The sequence below is a fragment of the Zeus faber genome (genome assembly GCF_960531495.2).
Source record: "Zeus faber genome assembly, chromosome: 1".
Classification (NCBI taxonomy): Eukaryota; Metazoa; Chordata; class Actinopteri; order Zeiformes; family Zeidae; genus Zeus; species Zeus faber.
In genome coordinates this window covers 15,783,302-15,801,447 of record NC_137193.1, presented here as the reverse complement: position 1 = coordinate 15,801,447, position 18,146 = coordinate 15,783,302, and the positions used below count along the sequence as shown (strand labels likewise).

General features: G+C 42.0%; 1 protein-coding gene across 2 annotated transcripts; it reads right to left on the bottom strand.

The window, feature by feature from the left end:
• Window positions 1-175: 175 nt before the first annotated feature.
• On the bottom strand, window positions 176-17,427 carry LOC307235265 (uncharacterized protein). 2 transcript variants are annotated; one of them, XM_080007299.1, is made up of 14 exons: window positions 17,337-17,427; window positions 15,428-15,553; window positions 14,808-14,963; window positions 14,266-14,404; window positions 11,539-11,708; window positions 11,250-11,384; window positions 10,669-10,854; window positions 9,937-10,541; window positions 9,673-9,815; window positions 8,897-9,118; window positions 8,454-8,693; window positions 8,162-8,295; window positions 6,275-6,607; window positions 176-6,114 (listed from the first exon to the last, which is right to left on the bottom strand). In XM_080007299.1, the coding sequence occupies exons 1-14, from the start codon at window positions 17,391-17,393 to the stop codon at window positions 1,933-1,935; spliced, it is 6,828 nt and encodes a 2,275-aa protein (XP_079863425.1). In that variant the 5' UTR covers window positions 17,394-17,427; the 3' UTR covers window positions 176-1,932. The 2 variants fall into 2 exon arrangements, 1 of the variants encoding a protein (XP_079863425.1); XR_013844332.1 differs by lacking the exons at window positions 176-6,114; window positions 6,275-6,607; window positions 8,162-8,295; window positions 8,454-8,693; window positions 9,937-10,541 and having other exon boundaries at window positions 8,990-9,118.
• Window positions 17,428-18,146: the final 719 nt, after the last annotated feature.

The following is an 18,146-nucleotide window of genomic DNA, read 5'->3' as shown; positions in this document are numbered from 1 at the left end:
GGCCTTGGGGCAAAACGGCAAATGTTCCTTGTGGTGACTGTGAGGACTAAAGCTGTCAAACCCATACCCAACATTCTGTGTCTTTGAAAACAGAAGAAAAGGGCGCGCACCTGCTTACAGGACGCGGTAGACATTGTGTAAATGGGCAAGGATTATTCAGTTATGTACACACAAATTAATTGCAGGACGCTTTATTCAAATAGGAGTACAAAACAAGTCAAGTTTCATGCGAACATCAAGGCACTCAATATAAAAGTTATTTACAATAAATCAGTTCAAAAACATTGAACTTAAAATTCAGAACAGGGCAAAAAATTAAGCAGGAAATCAACTGTGCCACGGTGTTTGTTCACATAAAGATTTAAAGGCTTTGTTTGTCTGTAAGAACTCAACTCAATATGCAACCTCTGGTCCAGAGTAGTTTCGCATGGTTTAAATTATGTGACTACTTGGTGAGTGATTCAATGCAGTATCTTTGCCTTTACTCAGTGAAATAAACAATCGGGCAGTGTGTTGCTACTGTTGTCAAATCAACAGTACCGTGTGTTAAAAATGCTCCTCCTGAAACTGTAAATAACAGTGTGGATGGAATACATGGCAGTTACACATGAATCGACAGGATACATCTTTTTGTCTACATTTGTATTTAATTGCAATACTGAGTTAAAGCAAAAAAAACAAAACAATGGTATTTGCTGCAGCTGTAGCTGTAAATCTATATACAGCGAATTTGATCGTCAACTAAAATTTCCTTGATGTATGCAGATAAATTTGGCCATAGCAGATAAACCCAACACTTTTCTAGTAATACTACTAATGCTTCCTCTTTATATACGTTTTCAGACATAAATTACAAATGAGAGAGAGCCCTGAAGAATGAATACTTAGATATTTAAATGACCGTGTAAAAACTGAGGAGCAAAGTTGCCTTTAGAGTTAAGATAAATGATTGATAGACGATAAGAACATAGAACCGCTTTCATACATCCACTCCCAAGTACAAGCTCAGACAGTAGGTTCACAAATCATATCAAGACATATATTTTATGATGTCTTTACCTTTTGGCCAGACAAATAGTTTTTGTAATAGTCTAGTAATGCTGAAAAAAAAAAGACACACTTTTCTACATGTTAGTTATATTCACAGTTTGTAACATTATGGTTGTTATATACACACATATATATATTTTGAAAATTGACCATTGTTGTGTTCACTGTGTTGTGCTTTTCGAGAAGGGTTTAAGTCTATGATTTTTTTTTTTTGTGAATTTAATTAATGCTGTGTTTCCCAAAGCAGTGGTGCACTGGCGTTTAATAGCGCATGACACTATGACATGGCTGTTTGGAATGTTGTTGAACCTGAATCAATTGTCACCTCCAGTTACCACCTCGCATCTAAAGTCTTAGGATAACTCTACACAGGCATACTAAGTGCCTCCAACAGTTAGCCATTGAAAAATTACCAAGCAGTTATATATCTATATGTTTACTTGGTTGCGTCATAACACAAGTTAGTGTCAGCATTTGTCTGATTGACCGATGCAGTTGCTTGAGAGGAGGGACTAAATTATCTTGTGACAACAATTGAGATCTTAATTTTACTTGAAGCTGAGAATCCGTGCTTTATGATATCATGCTCGGGTATACAACTGTGAACAACAAAGTTTTGTCAAACTCTCTTAGCAACAAAAATCAATTGCAAAGCTCTTAAATGTGTTCAGCAATTTAAAGTGATACAACCACATCCCACATGATTAAGGTCTAATGCTTGATATACAACTGTTTATAACAGCCTCTCCTTTTGACTATCTCTATCTCCCAATCTCTCTCTTTTCTCTTGCAGTAACAGATCTATCCCTTGAGCTTTTCCAGCCAAATACACAGTCCGATCCAAGACATATCTCATAGTCTCTTACCTGTCTACTCAGCTTCTTAAGATAAGATAAAAGATGACGTATTTGTTTCCACTAAGCCTGACTCTGTTTCTAAGAACAAGGATGCGGCCTCCATCTCCGACTCCCTCTCATCTGTCTCCAACATGGCATCTCCACACTCACTTGATCCAATTTCAACTTCATCTATATAATTACTGTCACTTATTTCTGTGCTCGGGTCCATTTCAGCATTTATCTCTTCTACGAGATGGTCAGAAGCCGCCAGATTATCAGGAAGAAGAACTTTGTCTTCTGTACTATGAAGGGATGGTCCCTGGTCCACATAAACTCCCACTGCATCAGCCAAGCTTTCAACATCAGACCCTCCCTCGAGATCTTTGCTGATAGTAGCTTCACTAACATTTATATCCTCAGTCATCGTCTCAGGAGGTTCTACTGTTACATTTTTTTGATCTAGACTTTCTTTAGAGTGGACAACATTAGGCTCTAACAGCGGCACCTCTTCCTCTTCCTCACACGTGACATCCAGCTGATGGGGCACCATCTCCTCTTCCAGAGTCTCATTCAAGTCTGGCCTAGCCTCCTCTTGGCAGCCACTGCCAATGTCTTCCTCAGTGTGCTGATGTTGCTCCAACATTGACATGGTTTGCAGATATCCTTCCCTTTCCACTACAGTGGTCTCATCATCTATTATTGTCCCTTTTGCTTCATCCTCAGCGTTATCCCCTGTGCATATTGCATGGCCTTTGCTGATTTCATCTTCAACATTTTGAACTGGCTCCACTTCTGACTCTGCCTTCTGATCAAGATAGCTCTCCTCCTGGGAATTATTTACAGCATCTGTGACAGGCATCTGATTTGAGGGAGAAGCAGGCATTGTTGTTTCCTCATCATTTACCCCCGCATCTGATTCGAACCCCTGTTCCTGCTGAGCTCTAACCTCACTATGTAACTCACTGACGTTAGGAAGAGATGCCGTTTTGACCTCCTCGGTGTTCCCCACTATTTGGCTAGTCATATTAATAGTTTTTCTTTGGCTTTCAGGCGTCACTTCTATTGGGTTTTCTTCTGCATGTTCATCGCTAGGCCGGTCACTTGCCATTGTATCCGAATGGGGCTCCAATTCAAACTCAGGACTGTATTCTTCTGGACTTTGAGTGATGTGAGGCAGATCGTTCTCTCTAGTAAGAGTCTCATTCAAGTCTGGCCTAGCCTCCTCTTGGCAGCCACTGCCAATGTCTTCCTCAGTGTGCTGATGTGGCTCCAACATTGACATGGTTTGCAGATATCCTTCCCTTTCCACTACAGTGGTCTCATCATCTATTATTGTCCCTTTTGCTTCGTCCTCAGCGTTGTCCCCTGTGCATATTGCATGGCCTTTGCTGATTTCATCTTCAACATTTTGAACTGGCTCCACTTCTGACTCTGCCTTCTGATCAAGATAGCTCTCCTCCTGGGAATTATTTACATCATCTGTGGCAGGCATCTGATTTGAGGGAGAAGCAGGCATTGTTGTTTCCTCATCATTTACCCCCACATCTGATTCGAACCCCTGTTCCTGCTGAGTTCTAACCTCACTATGTAACTCACTGATGTTAGGAAAAGATGCCGGTTTGACCTCCTCTGTGTCCCCCACTATTAGGCTAGTCATATTAGTTTTTCTTTGGCTTTCAGGTGTCACTGCTATTGGGTTTTCTTCTGCATGTTCATCGCTAGGCCGGTCATTTGCCATTGTATCCGATTGAGGCTCCAATTCAAACTCAGGACTGTATTCTTCTGGACTTTGAGTGATGTGAGCCAGATCGTTCTCTCTTAGAGACATAGCATCCTCCTCTTTTATTTCATATTTGAATATTTCCTTTTGATTTATAGGCAAACCCACCTCTTCTTCATTTTGGACAATCGTTGACTTGTCTTCCACATCATCTGTAATCGAATAAATGAAATTTGATCCAGATAAGGAACGATCCCTGCTGGATGGTGAATTGACGATTGAGATATCTTTATCTGAAATATCGTGAGAGGGAACAGAGTCGGTCAGTTCTTCTATCCTGAGGACCTTCTCTTCTTTTGCTTCAGCTTCAGTGCTGTTACTCATGTTAATACTTTCCATTACTGCGAGATCGTCATTTGGAGCCTTGGTTATTTTGTTACACTTATTTGACCCAGTGTCATCGAGTCTGCATTCCTGGTCAGCTTTGTCATCTTCAGGTTTCTCTGCAGGTGTTTCAGACTGCTCAGGTAGTAGATCTCTTGAGTCCACTATTGGTAGGTGTCTGAAGATGTGGTTTCCCACAGAACTGTCAGATGTTTGTGAAGGATACTTAGGTGTATCTGTGCCATCCAGTCCACTTTGGACCGCCTGACTCAAATTCTCAATGTTCAGTGTTGATTCCAATCTTTCCTCTTGTAGTTTTTCATAATCATCAAGCAGTTTCTTACCTGGTTCTCTGGGTTTGTCAGATAGCTGTTCTGTCATTTTCTGTTTGTTTGAAGACTCAGCAATCTTAGTGGATTCAGCTGTTACTAAGGTATTCACAAAACTGGAAGTGGTCTCTGGTGAAAGCAATGTGTCTGTACTTGGGACACAATGGACACCGCCTCTTTGCCCCCAGAGATGATCCCCCTGGAATCCTGGTTCTGACTGTACCAAACTCACCTGTGTGACTCCAGTTGAAATCATGCTCAAAGGCCTAACTCCAGGTTGCCTGAGCTGCGCCTGTCCTGCCGTAATATGCCCCTCTCTCTGATTGACACCTAATCCAACTATGCTGGCTGTCCCTAACCCAATCTGCCCTTCCTTAGCACCCCAAGTGTCCCCTATATTCCTATTTATCCAAACCACACCCCCCCCTGTCATGATGGTGTGTTCTGGCAGAATGCCATACACACTATCTTTGGCTGCTGGACCTAAAACCCCCTGAGGAGGAGCAGCCTCTTTAACCAGGATGGCACCTCTGGGCAAAGTGCTCTGAGATGACACTGGGCAAGACACTTGTGTTGTTTCTGAACTTATCTTAGCCTCTACTAGTGAGTAGTTTCCGTCAGGATTTGGACCCACAATTGTCCAGCCTGGACTCCCTGGTAACAGCACTGTAGGGCTGACTGGGCTGGTAGGGCTGGAAGGAACCACAGGGCTTTTGGCTCCCTGGATAGCTAGCCCAGAGGTAGGACTCGCCGATCCATTAATGACAAATAATCCTGGAAAATTGCCTCGATTGGCCTCAATTGACTCACCATGCCCACCAATGGGCCCTCCTTGGACCCTAATGGACCCTCCATGCATGGCAATGGGGCCTCCATGAATCCCAAAGGACCCCCCTTGGACCCCAATTGGCGCTCCAGGGACCACAATGGATCCCTTGTGGGCCCCAATGGACCCTCCATGCACCCCAAATGGGCCTCCATGAATCCCAAAGGACCCTTCTTGGACCCCAATGGCTCCTGCTTGGACCCCAATGGGTCCTCCCTGGACTCCAATGGGTCCTCCGTGAATCCCAACTGACCCTCCACGGACCCCTATGGCTCCTGCTTGGACCCCAGTGGGTCCTACCTGCACTCCAAAGGGCCCTGCTTGGGCCCCAATGGGTTCTCCCTGGAATCTAATGGGCCCTTGCTGGGCCCCAGCCAACAGAACTGTGCTCTGGAGCTGTGGTTGAATAATGGGTATGTATTGCACTGGCTGCATTACAGGTGTGGTGGTATAGTATACAGGCTGCTGGTGCAGTAGAAGCATCTGACTTGACATTGTAGGACTAGGCAAGGTGGTAGATTGGCCAATCTTTGTAACCTTGTTGACGGAACTAGAGACAGGTAGTGGTGGGGATTTGCTTGATTGCAAGGTAGTGTTTATAGAGTTGCAAGATGATTTGGAAATATTAACATTGTTAGTGGAAACGATCCGCTCAGATTTGATGTCTATATTCTTGTTATCAACCACTCTATCGAGTTTTGTCCTTACAACAGGCTCAACAATGCGATCAACGGTGCTTTTGATAGCCCTTTCATGTTTCGTAGACAGCTGCGGTGTACTTAGAGATTTAGGAGGGGAGCAGATCTCAGATAGGGTTTTGAACTTTGTTCCCAGGTCATCAAGGAACTGCAGGTCATTGTCAGATTCCAGCAGGCTGCAGCAGCCCAAAGACCCGGAAGGAGAGCCCTGGCCTTCATAGTCGAACACCAGCAGGCTGTCCTTGCCTGGCATGACACACTGTACTTTCTAAATATAAGAAAGAGACAAAATGTTCATGGGAGTAACAATTTTGACATCTTTCTTTCCAGGGGCTGTATTGCACAAGTGTAGTACTAAAAAGTGTTATTTCAATAACAACAGCATAAATATAGAATACAAAAGCAACAATACTCCACATCATTTTTACCTGTGAGAAGTAGTCCTCAAGGAATGGGGCAGGAAGGGCTATCTCCTCATACAAATTTGCATTGGTAACGGCTTTGGTGCCCTGTGTAAATCTGGTGAATGTTGCACTCGAAGAGTCAGGATTGTAGGGACCTGTCATGGTCCCGTAAGGTTTGTCCACCTCGAACAAACCCTGGCTGGTTTTGCCAAACTTATGCATAGATTCATTGTAAAGTTCCATTGTCTTATGTGATGCCGTCATTCTGGAGGAGGACAGGTTCATGTTCTGAGCCTGAATTGCCTCGGTTTTTGTTTGGCTCCCCAACATTATAGGGACACTTTGGAGGGGTACCGCCTGCAGATATGGAAACATACAGATTGTCATCCATCCAAATTTCCTGTAGATGTACTTTCACAGTACAGCTTGAATTTTTCATGTATTTCAAGAACTGGTGCCACACAGATGTGGTCTGTTGTGGGGTTGCATAATGTACATACAGTAGAAGTTAGGTTTTTATATATACTACCATTCAAAAGTTTTAAAACACCCTGATTTTTTCCAGTTTTGATTGAAATTTAGGCAGTTCAAGTCTGGTGAATAACCTGAAATGGTACCAAGTTAAGCGGTAAACTTGCAGAGGTAAAAAAAAATGTTTAGGTTACCAAAAACTGAAAAGTACTGTTAATCTCAGAGTTTTAAGAATTTGTTCCTTTTTTCAAGGAACAAGTAATGGGTAAACAACTTACAGCTGTTCTGCAGCAATGGAAGTGAATTAAGCCTTGAAAGTTGATGCACTCAATTTCTACATGTGTCCCAACTTTTGATTACTTACAAAACCATCTGTCCTCTGTCTGACAGGTGGAGTGATAGTAAGAAAGCCATTGTCAAGATGGCAAAATACTGTCAGAAAAAGAGGCTTCCATGGGCCATGAAGCACCAGTGGACTACTGAATACTGGAAGAAGGTATTATGGAGCAATTAATCAAAATTTGAAAACTTTGGCTTATTACGCAGGATTTTTGTACGCCGTTAATTAGGTGAAAGGATGGTTCCTCAGTGTGTGACTGACATGTCAAACATGGAGGAGGAACCGTGGTGGTCTGGGGCTCTTTTGCTCAATCCAGAGTCGGTGACTTGCAACCTGCCATTGGCTCACAGAACCCGCAACTTGTGCTCAAACCCCATTGACTCACAGAACTCGTGGCCTCAGGAGGGTAGCTCCTCCCCTTTAAACACAGCGCCAGGAACACAATGAATTTAGAGTGAATTTAGAATTTGAATGTTAGAATGGCTGTTATGCATAATCTGAGTGGAATTTTCGGCAAAAAACTTTAAAACATATTTTGTGGACCTCAGAGGCCTACTGTATATTTACCTGTGTAAAAAGCAACATAATAGGTCCAGTTTAAACAAAACAATTCCATGATTTAAAAAAAAAATCTTCATTATTTATTTGTTATGTTTAAATTTAGAGTACATAGAGACATTCAACCGTATAAATTTCAATACAAACTGGAAATATTGAGGTGTTTTTGACTGGTAGTGTAAGCCAGGTTTTTATTCCATAATAACCGGCTAATTTGTTGTTAGGAAAAAATGTAAGTGAACAAACTGAATTAAATAGTTGTAACTGCAAGCCACAATTAAGCTTTAAGTATGATTTTCTAAAATGCAGATTATTGAGTGAAGAGGAGTATGGGTCCTCACATTTTTGTTGCCAATTGCCTATACTTACTTATAGCCTTTTTAGACTGACGTGGACCTGAGTCTGTGTACTATTGTTGATAGCACATAACTACTTAAGCAAAACATATTCTTTCAGGTGCCTTTCACCATGTGTATGATCTTGTTAAGATCTATGTCATTAGAATGAAAAAAATAAAGTTCTCAAAGAACACCGGTGCTCACCATATCTTCTCCTTTTCCTTCAGTATGATAAGATATGAGATGTGCTTTGGTGTCAAATGGGATATCTGTGAACTGGTCAGGGAAGATGGCGTTTGCTCCTCCACACTGACAGAACATCAGCAGTAGTGGGATGACTGCAACGAGAAGCAACACATTTAAATTAATTGAGAGCCGTGTTGAAACTGTGTGTGTGTGTGTGTGTGTGTCTGTGTGTGTGTGAGTGTGTGTGTGTGTGTTGGGGGAGTGGGGATCATTATGTTTAACAATGGCTGATGTTAATAGCTGCACTCACACAGCAGTAAGCACATGGCCAGAAGAAATAGTCCAATGGCTGGAGCGCCGAAATGGGTTGAGGTGGACTTCTGTTTTTCTGATCTCGAGCTGCAGTCTCTTATCTCCCCACAGGTGCAGACCTCCAGCACAAAAACCTCTGAGGAAGGACAAGAGAAGCCCTGCTCGTCTGCGACCTCCACCTCTAGCTCATACACCCCGGGCCAAAGGGACTTGTGCGAGTGAAGCGCTGCTGTCGTCTCTGCACAAAGAAAAAGGAACTACTAGTATCCATGAGGCAGTGTGATAATAACACTCCTCATCAGTAACATCATAGAAGAGAAAGTGTAACCAACTACACAAAAAAAAATCTTCAAACTGTCAAATCAAGCCATTGGCAATGAGTTGTGGCAAGAACATTTTAATTACCTCAGCAATTTCCACTCGGTTGACTCATTGACTTACCGTTGATGATCTCAACATCCCATTCACCATGCGTTCCCTCAGGCACAATCCTGAAGCTGAGTGGCGCTCCGTTGGGCTTCATATCTTCATCAAAGCCGGTGACGTAGACTGTTTTCTCATCTGAGCAAAGGCTGTTGTAGGTGGTTGTCAGAGTGGGACAGTGGTCGTTAGAGTCGACCACTTGAATGGCTATCGTTCCTGTTGCAATCTTAGCTGGCATGTCTGAGGATTACAGTATTTCTTGTCAGGAAATTGTCAAAATGGCAAAAAACATCTTGTTTTCAGTAGCTCGTAAGCAAACACCTACAATACAGTTACATTATTGGTGTGGCCTAACCCTTTTTTAATATCTGAATTCTTAATACATAAATCATTTGATATACATACAAATATTTCCTTAGATATTTTTCAACCTAGTGTTTAACACTTTTAGTGAGACAGGGATATGAAATGCATTACTTTTCCTCCTGGCTTTAAAATGTTTTGCTGACACACCCTAAGCTGTTAGACCAGTTTTGTCAAGGGTATACGTCAGTTGAAATTTACTGTCAGCTACTTTTTTGAACTGCAGTTAAACACTGATGTCAAGGTTGTTCATCTTGTTTGAATGCGCTCAACACGCTCTGTAAGGGGAAACTGCTAGAAGGACAACAAGTTCTCATCTTGCTTGCAAATAATAAAAAGAAAATGCTTTAACCTAATCCTAATGAGATTTATGTAAAATGTCGCATTGTCTTCATTAAGATATCATTGTGATTAAATTGAGATATTGTTACCTTGGGTCATGCAAAGTATCTTGGCAATGTAGGTACCATTCACCAAGAACTTTGACTCTCTGTCTGGGTCCTTGTTGAGTTTTATTTCAGCGGTTTCCTCGTCAATGGTCAACCAATTATCTGGATCGTAGGCTTTCACATACCTGTAGCACAGAAATGTGTTGTTTTTACACACACACACACACACACACACATATATGTGTATGTGTGTGTGTGTGTGTGTGTGTGTATAATTTTGTGTATTTTAGCATAAGCTTGAGTGACCTGACGTCTTCGGCTAGCTCTCCTGTGTCTGGATTAATAGCAGGGTATGAAGTGATCACTCTGTCCTCTGGTATATCATTTGGATCCTCAGACACAGGAACTGGCTTTATTTTTGGTTGGAATTCTGGGCCTTCTGGAACGTTGTTCACAGCAATCTTAATGGGATAACTTTTTGTTGGTGTAGTTCCCGGGCCTGGTACTGTACTAGGCTTGAGGCCTGCCCCAACCCCAACCCCAATCTCAGCTCCAGCCCCTGGTCCTAGTCCGATTCCTGGCCCTGGGCCTGGTTTAAGCCCTATGTCAAGCCCAGCATCTATTCCGCCATCCAATCCAGCATCCTGTCCTATATCCACACCCAGATCCACTCCTGCATCTATCCCAAGCCCAACCCCAGCCCCGACCCCAACCCCGGCCCCGGCCCCGGCCCCGGCCCCAGCCCCGGCCCCAGCCCCGGCCCCAGCCCCGGCCCCAGCCCCGGCCCCAGGACCTCCCTCTCCTATCTCCACTTCCACATCCATGGCCACAGCACTGCCTACTACAAAGGGAGCTACATTCTCAATAAGCAACCCCAGCTCCAGCAACTGGACTTCTTCGAAATCCACGGCCTGTTATATCAATGATTAGAGGTAAGAGAGACAAAGTAGAATTGATCAAATTTTATGGATCTAGCAGTGATTGAAAAACATAGCAGATATGTATTGATAGGATGTGTATGAGACAAGTTTATTTTACCTTGATAAGTTTCAGGATGCCCTCATTTGTTTCCTTGTCTGTTTCGATGGCAAAGAGGCCATCCTTATTTCCCTGTATGATATGAAAGACAGCCAGCCAGTTGTCTGTGTGCTCCAGGTCCGCATCTATTGCTTGGATTCTCATCACAACAACATCGGCAACATTCTCATCCACCGTGCCATCGTACTGTGGAAAAAATAATATTTCATGTATAGACCAATTTAAAAGTCATGTGCGAGACATTGAAATTGAACCATTGCATGTGAACTTCTTCATTTTAGGGTTAGGGTCAACACGGAAGGAAATGAGTGTCTAAAACCCAAAATTCTGAAACCCATTTTGATGATTTGAAAGTCAATAATCTCTAACACTTACAAGTTTTCATATTTGATGACATCAAGTTATACCCAAATTTAAGTAACCTTAGAGGTGTTTGGAATGGCATCACAAGACGTTTGGTCCCAAATAGCTTGCCATAATTAACATTTAATCCAGAGTACTTTATACATTTACATCCTGTGTGTGTATATGTGTGTGTGTGTGTGTGTGTGTGTGTGTGTGTATGTGTGTGTGTGTGAGACCTCATTTTTCTGCAGAGTCGGCACGTTGTCATTGATGTCCAGCACCTTAATCTCCACAGTTCCTGTTCCTGAAAGGCCCCCCGTTCTCCCTCCCATATCAATCCCCTTCACAACGAGTTTGTAGAAGTCATGCGTCTACGAGAGGAAAGAGGGAATAGAGGTCATACAGCACCACAAATCTCAGCAATTTCTTTACAGCATTGGTAGCATGAATCACAAAATGTTCATCTTTACATCTTTAATTTTAACATTAACATTTAGGCTTCATAAGGCGGTGTAAAGGGCTTACCTCCCTGTCCAGTGTGGGCTCTTTGACATAGATCTTGCCAGTCTTCTGGTCTATAGTAAACATTGTCTCTAAGCCCTTTGGTTCTTGACTTATGATGCTGTACGAGATCTCAGAATTAATGGTTCCCTCTTCGTCGTCATCCATACCCTGTATCTGCATAACCAATGTTCCTACAGGGGATGGCAACATGGTAAAACCAAATCAACGTGTTTTACAGAGTGTTTGCTATGAATTTTCATAAATTTCATAAATAATGTAAATGTTGTTCAGCCATAAGAAGTAGGGATGTTAATTAACTGACAATAAGAATTTTGGCAGAGTAATACTATCAGTTAAACAGCTAAGAAATATTTAAAAAAATAATAATTTATAAAACGTTGTTGCATGGTAAGATAAATAAGCTATACAATCTACACTGCTCAAAAAAATAAAGGGAACGCATAATCATTACAATGTAACTCCAAGTCAATCACACTTCTGGGATATCAACCTGTCCAGTTAGGAAGCAACATTGATTGTGAATCCATTTAACCTGCTGTTGTGCAAATGGAACAGACAACAGGTGGAAGTGAGAGGCAATGAGGAAGACAACCCCTATAAAGGAATGGTTCTGCAGGTGGTGGCCACAGAACATTTCCCTGTCCTTCTCTTTTTTGGCTGATTTTTGGTCACTTTTGCATTTTGCCAGTGCCCTCACCACTAGAAGTAGCATGAGGCAGTATCTGCAACCCACAGAAGTAGAAGACGAGAAGAAGAGAACACCAGGATTGGCAGATTCACCAATGGCGCCCTGTGCTCTTCACGGATGAAAGCAGGTTCACACTGAGCACATGTGACAGACGTGACCGAGTCTGGAGACACCGTGGAGAACGTTCTGCTGCCTGCAAAATCCTCCAGCATGACCGGTTTGGCGGTGGGTCAGTGATGGTCTGGGGAGGCATATCCTTGGAGGGCCGCACAGACCTCCATGTGCTAGCCAGAGGTACCCTGACATTAGGTACTGGGATGAGATCCTCAGACCCATTGTCAGACCACATGCTGGTGCAGTGGGCCCTGGGTTCCTCCTGATGCATGACAATGCTCGGCCTCATGTGGCTGGAGTGTGTCAGCAGTTCCTGCATGACGAAAGCATTGATGCTATGGACTGGCCTGCCCGTTCCCCAGACCTGAATCCAATAGCGCACCTCTGGGACGTCATGTCTCGTTCCATCCAGTGACGCCAAGTCGCACCACAGACTGTCCAGGAGTTGAGTGATGCCCTGATCCAGGTCTGGGAGGAGATCCCCCTGAAGAACATCCGTCGGCTCATCAGGAGGATGCCCAGATGTTGTAGGGAGTGCATACAGGCACGTGGAGGCCACACACACTACTGAGCCTCATTTTGAATTGTCTTGAGGAATTTCCACAGAAGGTGGATCAGCCTGTGATCTGATTTTTCCACTTTTATTTTGAGTATGATCCTGAATCCAGACCTCCATGGGTTAATGATTTAGATTTCCATTGATCATTCTTATGTTATTGTGTTCTCAACGCATTCCACTATGTAATGAATAAAGATTTTAAACTGGAATATTTCATTCATGGAGATCTAAGGTGTGTTGTTTAAGTCTTCCCTTTATTTTTTTGAGCAGTGTATTTCTTGAATACAACCCATGGCGGTGAAACATGCAACTAGGGCTGTGACGACTACTGCAATACTGCGGTCACGTGACTTCACCGCAAGGTTGAGCTCATTCATTCTCAGTTACGTCATCACCGCAAATAAAAAAAAAAAAATTGTATTTCATTTTTTTTGCTGGGTATCGTTACAAGAGAATATGAAATTTAAACACAAAAGCAATTGTTTAGTTATCATGATTTACTGTCTTCCATGTTGAAGGGCTTCTGGAGAAACTTTGCAGTTGCTCCGCTCGTCACTGGGAGGGACAGTTCATAAACATATGGTGGATTTCCTTTGTGTGCATCCGATTATTATTAATTATTTTGTTGCGGTTAATTAGTAAACTGTTATGCTTACACAAAAATCACCTGTTACATGTTATACTAAAACCACCAGTACTCAAGATAGATGTGCAATAACCTTTTTAAAAAATCTAGTACGTCATTAAGACCAGTAGAGGAAGCCAAAGTCTAGTACATCATGCTGACCTAGGCCTGCTTTTTTCACAGCCCTAGGTCTGAATCTCTTTGTTCACAACAACTTCTCTGGCTGTACCCAGCTAAGACTTTTGTCATTCGAATTGGATTTGGCTGTTCAATGGCAATATTCAACAGGGGGGTGCACGGTCTCACAGAGGATTGCGGCGCGAGTTCCTCCTTGCCCGTCCCTGTTCCTCCAAATGAAACATCTGAAAACAGTGTAAACAAATAACACTTGTTTTTAGTTGTTTCATTTGGAGGAACGGCTCCACATCTCTCCGCAACCGCACAGAGTGCTGTGTTCGTGTATAAAATTATATTATATTTATTTATAATTATAATTTATAGTCCAATAAATAAAATACCGTAATTTTTTTTTTCTGGGTACAGTTCCCTAATATTTTAATATTGTCGAATAACCGTTAATGATTGGTTAACAAGGATCAGCTTTTGGTCAGAAAAAAATTCTAAATTAGCATCCCTAATAAGAAGCCACCAAACCTATGTGAAATTGCTTCTACTTACGATCTCACACACTAAATCTGACCCATATAACAGAAGCCTCCTACTTTCGGGGAGGTGTTCTACCTTCCTTGCTGGACTCATTGATGCTGCCCGAAAATGGTTTAAAATAAGGAGGGTTGTCATTCTGATCCAGGACTTTCACCATCAGTGGGATGTCATCTTCCGCCGTTGTCCCGTTTCTGTACTTGGCAACTCCTGTTAGCTGCAGATGGGATGATGGCACATGTAGGGTTATGTATCGGCTCTCAACTTTTTCTTCACCTTCAACTCAATTGAAAAGTTACTTATATTCTGGTCTGAGTGAGTTCCAAACTGTATTGATGAACATAAACTGCTATTTTCCAAACCTGCAAGTAGAGGATTGATAATTTAAACTCATGATGTGAGCAACTTGCCAATTTGATTGGTGGAGGTTTTAAACATAATAACTTGGTTCTTCCTTGGCGGTCACTTAATGTTTAAGTGTTTTTGAAGATATGTTTTACAAATAACTATTAATAGGAATACACTGTTGTTTTCATGTATTGTTGCTGTGACACCTGATTTAGGGAAAAGACATAAGGCCTACCAGTCTCGCCTTGCGAGGACAACCGCAGAAAACTCACGTTGTAGTACTGCTGTTTCTCACGGTCCAGGACTCCAGTGATGCGTACAAAGCCGGTTTTAGGGTCCACAATAAACAGGTCAAACGGTGGCTTGTCAGCTCCTTCTCCAGTCAGAAAGTACTCCACCTTGTCCTGGAGGTCATTATCTGAGCGAATCTGGCAACAAAAATGTTGAAGTTTCAGTTAACGGTGATTCCAATGAAGATCATATTTACAATATGATCTTTATTGGGTGATAGATTGTTGCCCTACTTTCATATTCCCCACTTCTTTCTTTCTTTCTTTCTTTCTTTTTTTCACTCACAGGTTTTTATCTGCGTGTTTCTGTCTTGCTTTCTCCCCATTTCATTCCTCATTTCTCTATGTTCTATCTCTTTGACATTGATATAAGTCTCTAGGCCAATATGGCTGAATTTGGGTTGTTGGTTCCCGTGATCAGATCTACAATGTGCCTCATAAATTTTTCCTCTAATCAATCACAACCTCGTCACTGGCACATGACCATTTGCAACTTTTCTGTGGTCTTTCTTTTGTTTTGTTTTTCACCTGTATTCTTGACATCTCTCTCTAACCTTCAGTGTGGAATCACTTTTTTTTTGTTTTTGCTTTTACAGATTTACCTTGGCGATGTATTCCTTGTTGGAGTAGTCAACGTTCTCCTCCAGCCGGGCGGGCGGGAGGATCCACTCTCTCTTGCGCCTTCTGAGCTTCCGGGTACACTGCGCCCAAGACTCAGTGCTGAGAAACTGAAAGACAGAGATTGTTGTTCTTTAATACAGGATTGTTAGGCTCATTTTTGTTATACTTTTTTTTCCCCCTCACAGCCATTCCTTGTATTTCTCTGTGCCAACACAATAATAAGTTAAACGTCACCCCAAAGCTTTTATGGTGGAAGTCCAACAGACACGTTGGTGTAGCATAAGGCCACTCTCTACAATTAACTTGTGTGTCTGAAACCCCTTTGTCCGTGTGCTGTGTCGGAGGTCCCTGAAAACGCCTGCCACAGCTTTTTTTTCAAGTCATACAGTTTGATGTTGTTGTTCGTTTAAGTTGCATTAAGAGCATAATGAAAATAATAACAACAGTAATAATAATAATAATTGTTATAATAATAATAATAATAATAATAATAATAATAATAATGATAATAATATGAGTCACATCACAACAATTCAAATTTTTATAAATATGCACTCGTGTGCTTTGTTTGTTAATTCAAATGGCAAAGGTGCTTAAAGGAAACAGCTCAGTTAGACAGAAAAATTCCAAACATTTATCCATGGGTAAGCAAACAAATTGAGCAAGAAATCAATGTAAAAATTGGTGAAATAGGCTGATAAAAAAATAAATTAAAAACAGGGTGTTGTTCAGTAATCCTCAATTACAAGCAGACACCTTTTTACGCCATTTACACATGTGAATAGGAATATATTTGTTGTATCTTATTGGATTAATTCAAATAGGTCTCACTCGGAAAATAGACTTTTAATCGCAAGAGGCCTCTTTGTTCAATAAAGGTCAGATAAAGAAAAAATTGACGATAACAAAGAAAATCAATCTTCTGTAATGACGTCTTATCAATGTTAGTGTAAGTATTTATGTGCATTTATATGCTTCTAGCCGGTGTGTATGGTTTTATTGTCATTATAATAACGATAATAATATAATGCAGTTATGCAAGTTTTCAGTCTTATTTGGGTCAGCCACTCCCATCGGCCCTTGCAGGATAAATACCAGCAGAGAAAACAACTTCACTCAACTGATCATATAGACGTTGGGCATCCCAAAAAACAACCCATCGGAAGTAACACATTTCTAATTATTTCAAATTCCATCCATTTTTTATGGATGTTTTTCTTTTTTCATTTTTTTGCTTTTAAAGAATAGCTGTACTCTTGTGGCTTGAAAGTCAGCCTCTCGAGTCTCTTTGAGCCCGTAACCGTGATTTATTGCCATATAAATACAGGTCGACAATTTCACTACTCCTTTGACAAGTTTGTCTTGATTGTCTGTACAAAAACCTGAACAAATGCAAATAAAATAAGTCCTCCCCCAGCGATTGGGGAACACGCTGCCGACGTGGTACAAACACAGCACTTCCCACTGCTGCCTAATACTATATTCAATAATATTTCTCAAATTGATCTCTCTCTGAAAAGGAACAGGATTACCTGGGGTAGGTATCTCTTATCTCCAAAAGGCTAACGCACATGTCTGGTCATGTAATCCTCTCACTCATTACATTGCTGAGGTGAATGTTTTCTGGTGGTGTGTATGTATAGTAACCATAAACTATACTGTATATACCATTGTTACAGCAATGCAATGTAAATAAATAATGGTCCAATGGTCCTATATTTATATATATATACGTTTGTATAACTCATGGAGCACTTTATTAGGAACAATATACTAATACTGGGTAGAGCCTCGCCCTGAAGGTACACCAGCTCTTTTCCACCGCGGCAGCAGTATATCAAGGCGGCCATGGCATTAAGAAAACAAAAATACTTTTTCATCAAGACTTACCACGGCTAGATATAGCAGAAGCAGCAAAGTGAACCTTGCGAGTGAGACGTTTGCCATGGTCACACACGAGGCCCCGCAACATCCACAAAGGTGTTCGACGACCTCTCCTATCTTCTTTGAAGGAGGATGGGGATTTTATTAAGGAGGGGGTGGGGGGTGTGGTGGTGGTGGTGGCGGCGGCACACCTTCTGTATACACTTTGTCCTCCTCCTTTGCGGCCTACAACTGCTCCTCGTTATAGCAACACCCTCCCCTCCCCTCCCCTCGCCTCCCCCACCCACCCTCGTTTGGCTGAGCTGCGCTGTATTCTTCCAAAAGGCGTGTCTCCAAAAAAGTGCTCTGGGACTAACAGTGATGTTCCTTGACTCAGCACAGATCCTTGCTTCAAACAACACGGGGGGCGTTATCTGCCAGATAATGCTCTCCTCCAATTGATTTAAACTTGCTAGATATGTCGATGTGGAATCATGACAGGCTCAAACTGCCAGCCAAAAAATATCTTGTGTGGACTAGTAGCCCGTACCCCGCGGCCTTTGGAGGTAATCGCGTGTTTTCAACAAGGTGGAGCTAATTTGCCTTATGAGAACGTTGGGTTGACAAGACATTATGTATGTGTAAGTGCAAAGTATATGACCTCAATATTTTTTTATAAATATAAGAGAGAGAATTCCGCAAACAAAGCAGCTGTTCCTGCTGGATTGTAAATACTTCAGAGTAAATACTCATTTTTTTTATGGTTGTTGACCTTTATCTCACAAGTCAAGTTCTGCAAGAATATACATTGACAGCCCGAGGGAGAAAATGCCAGAG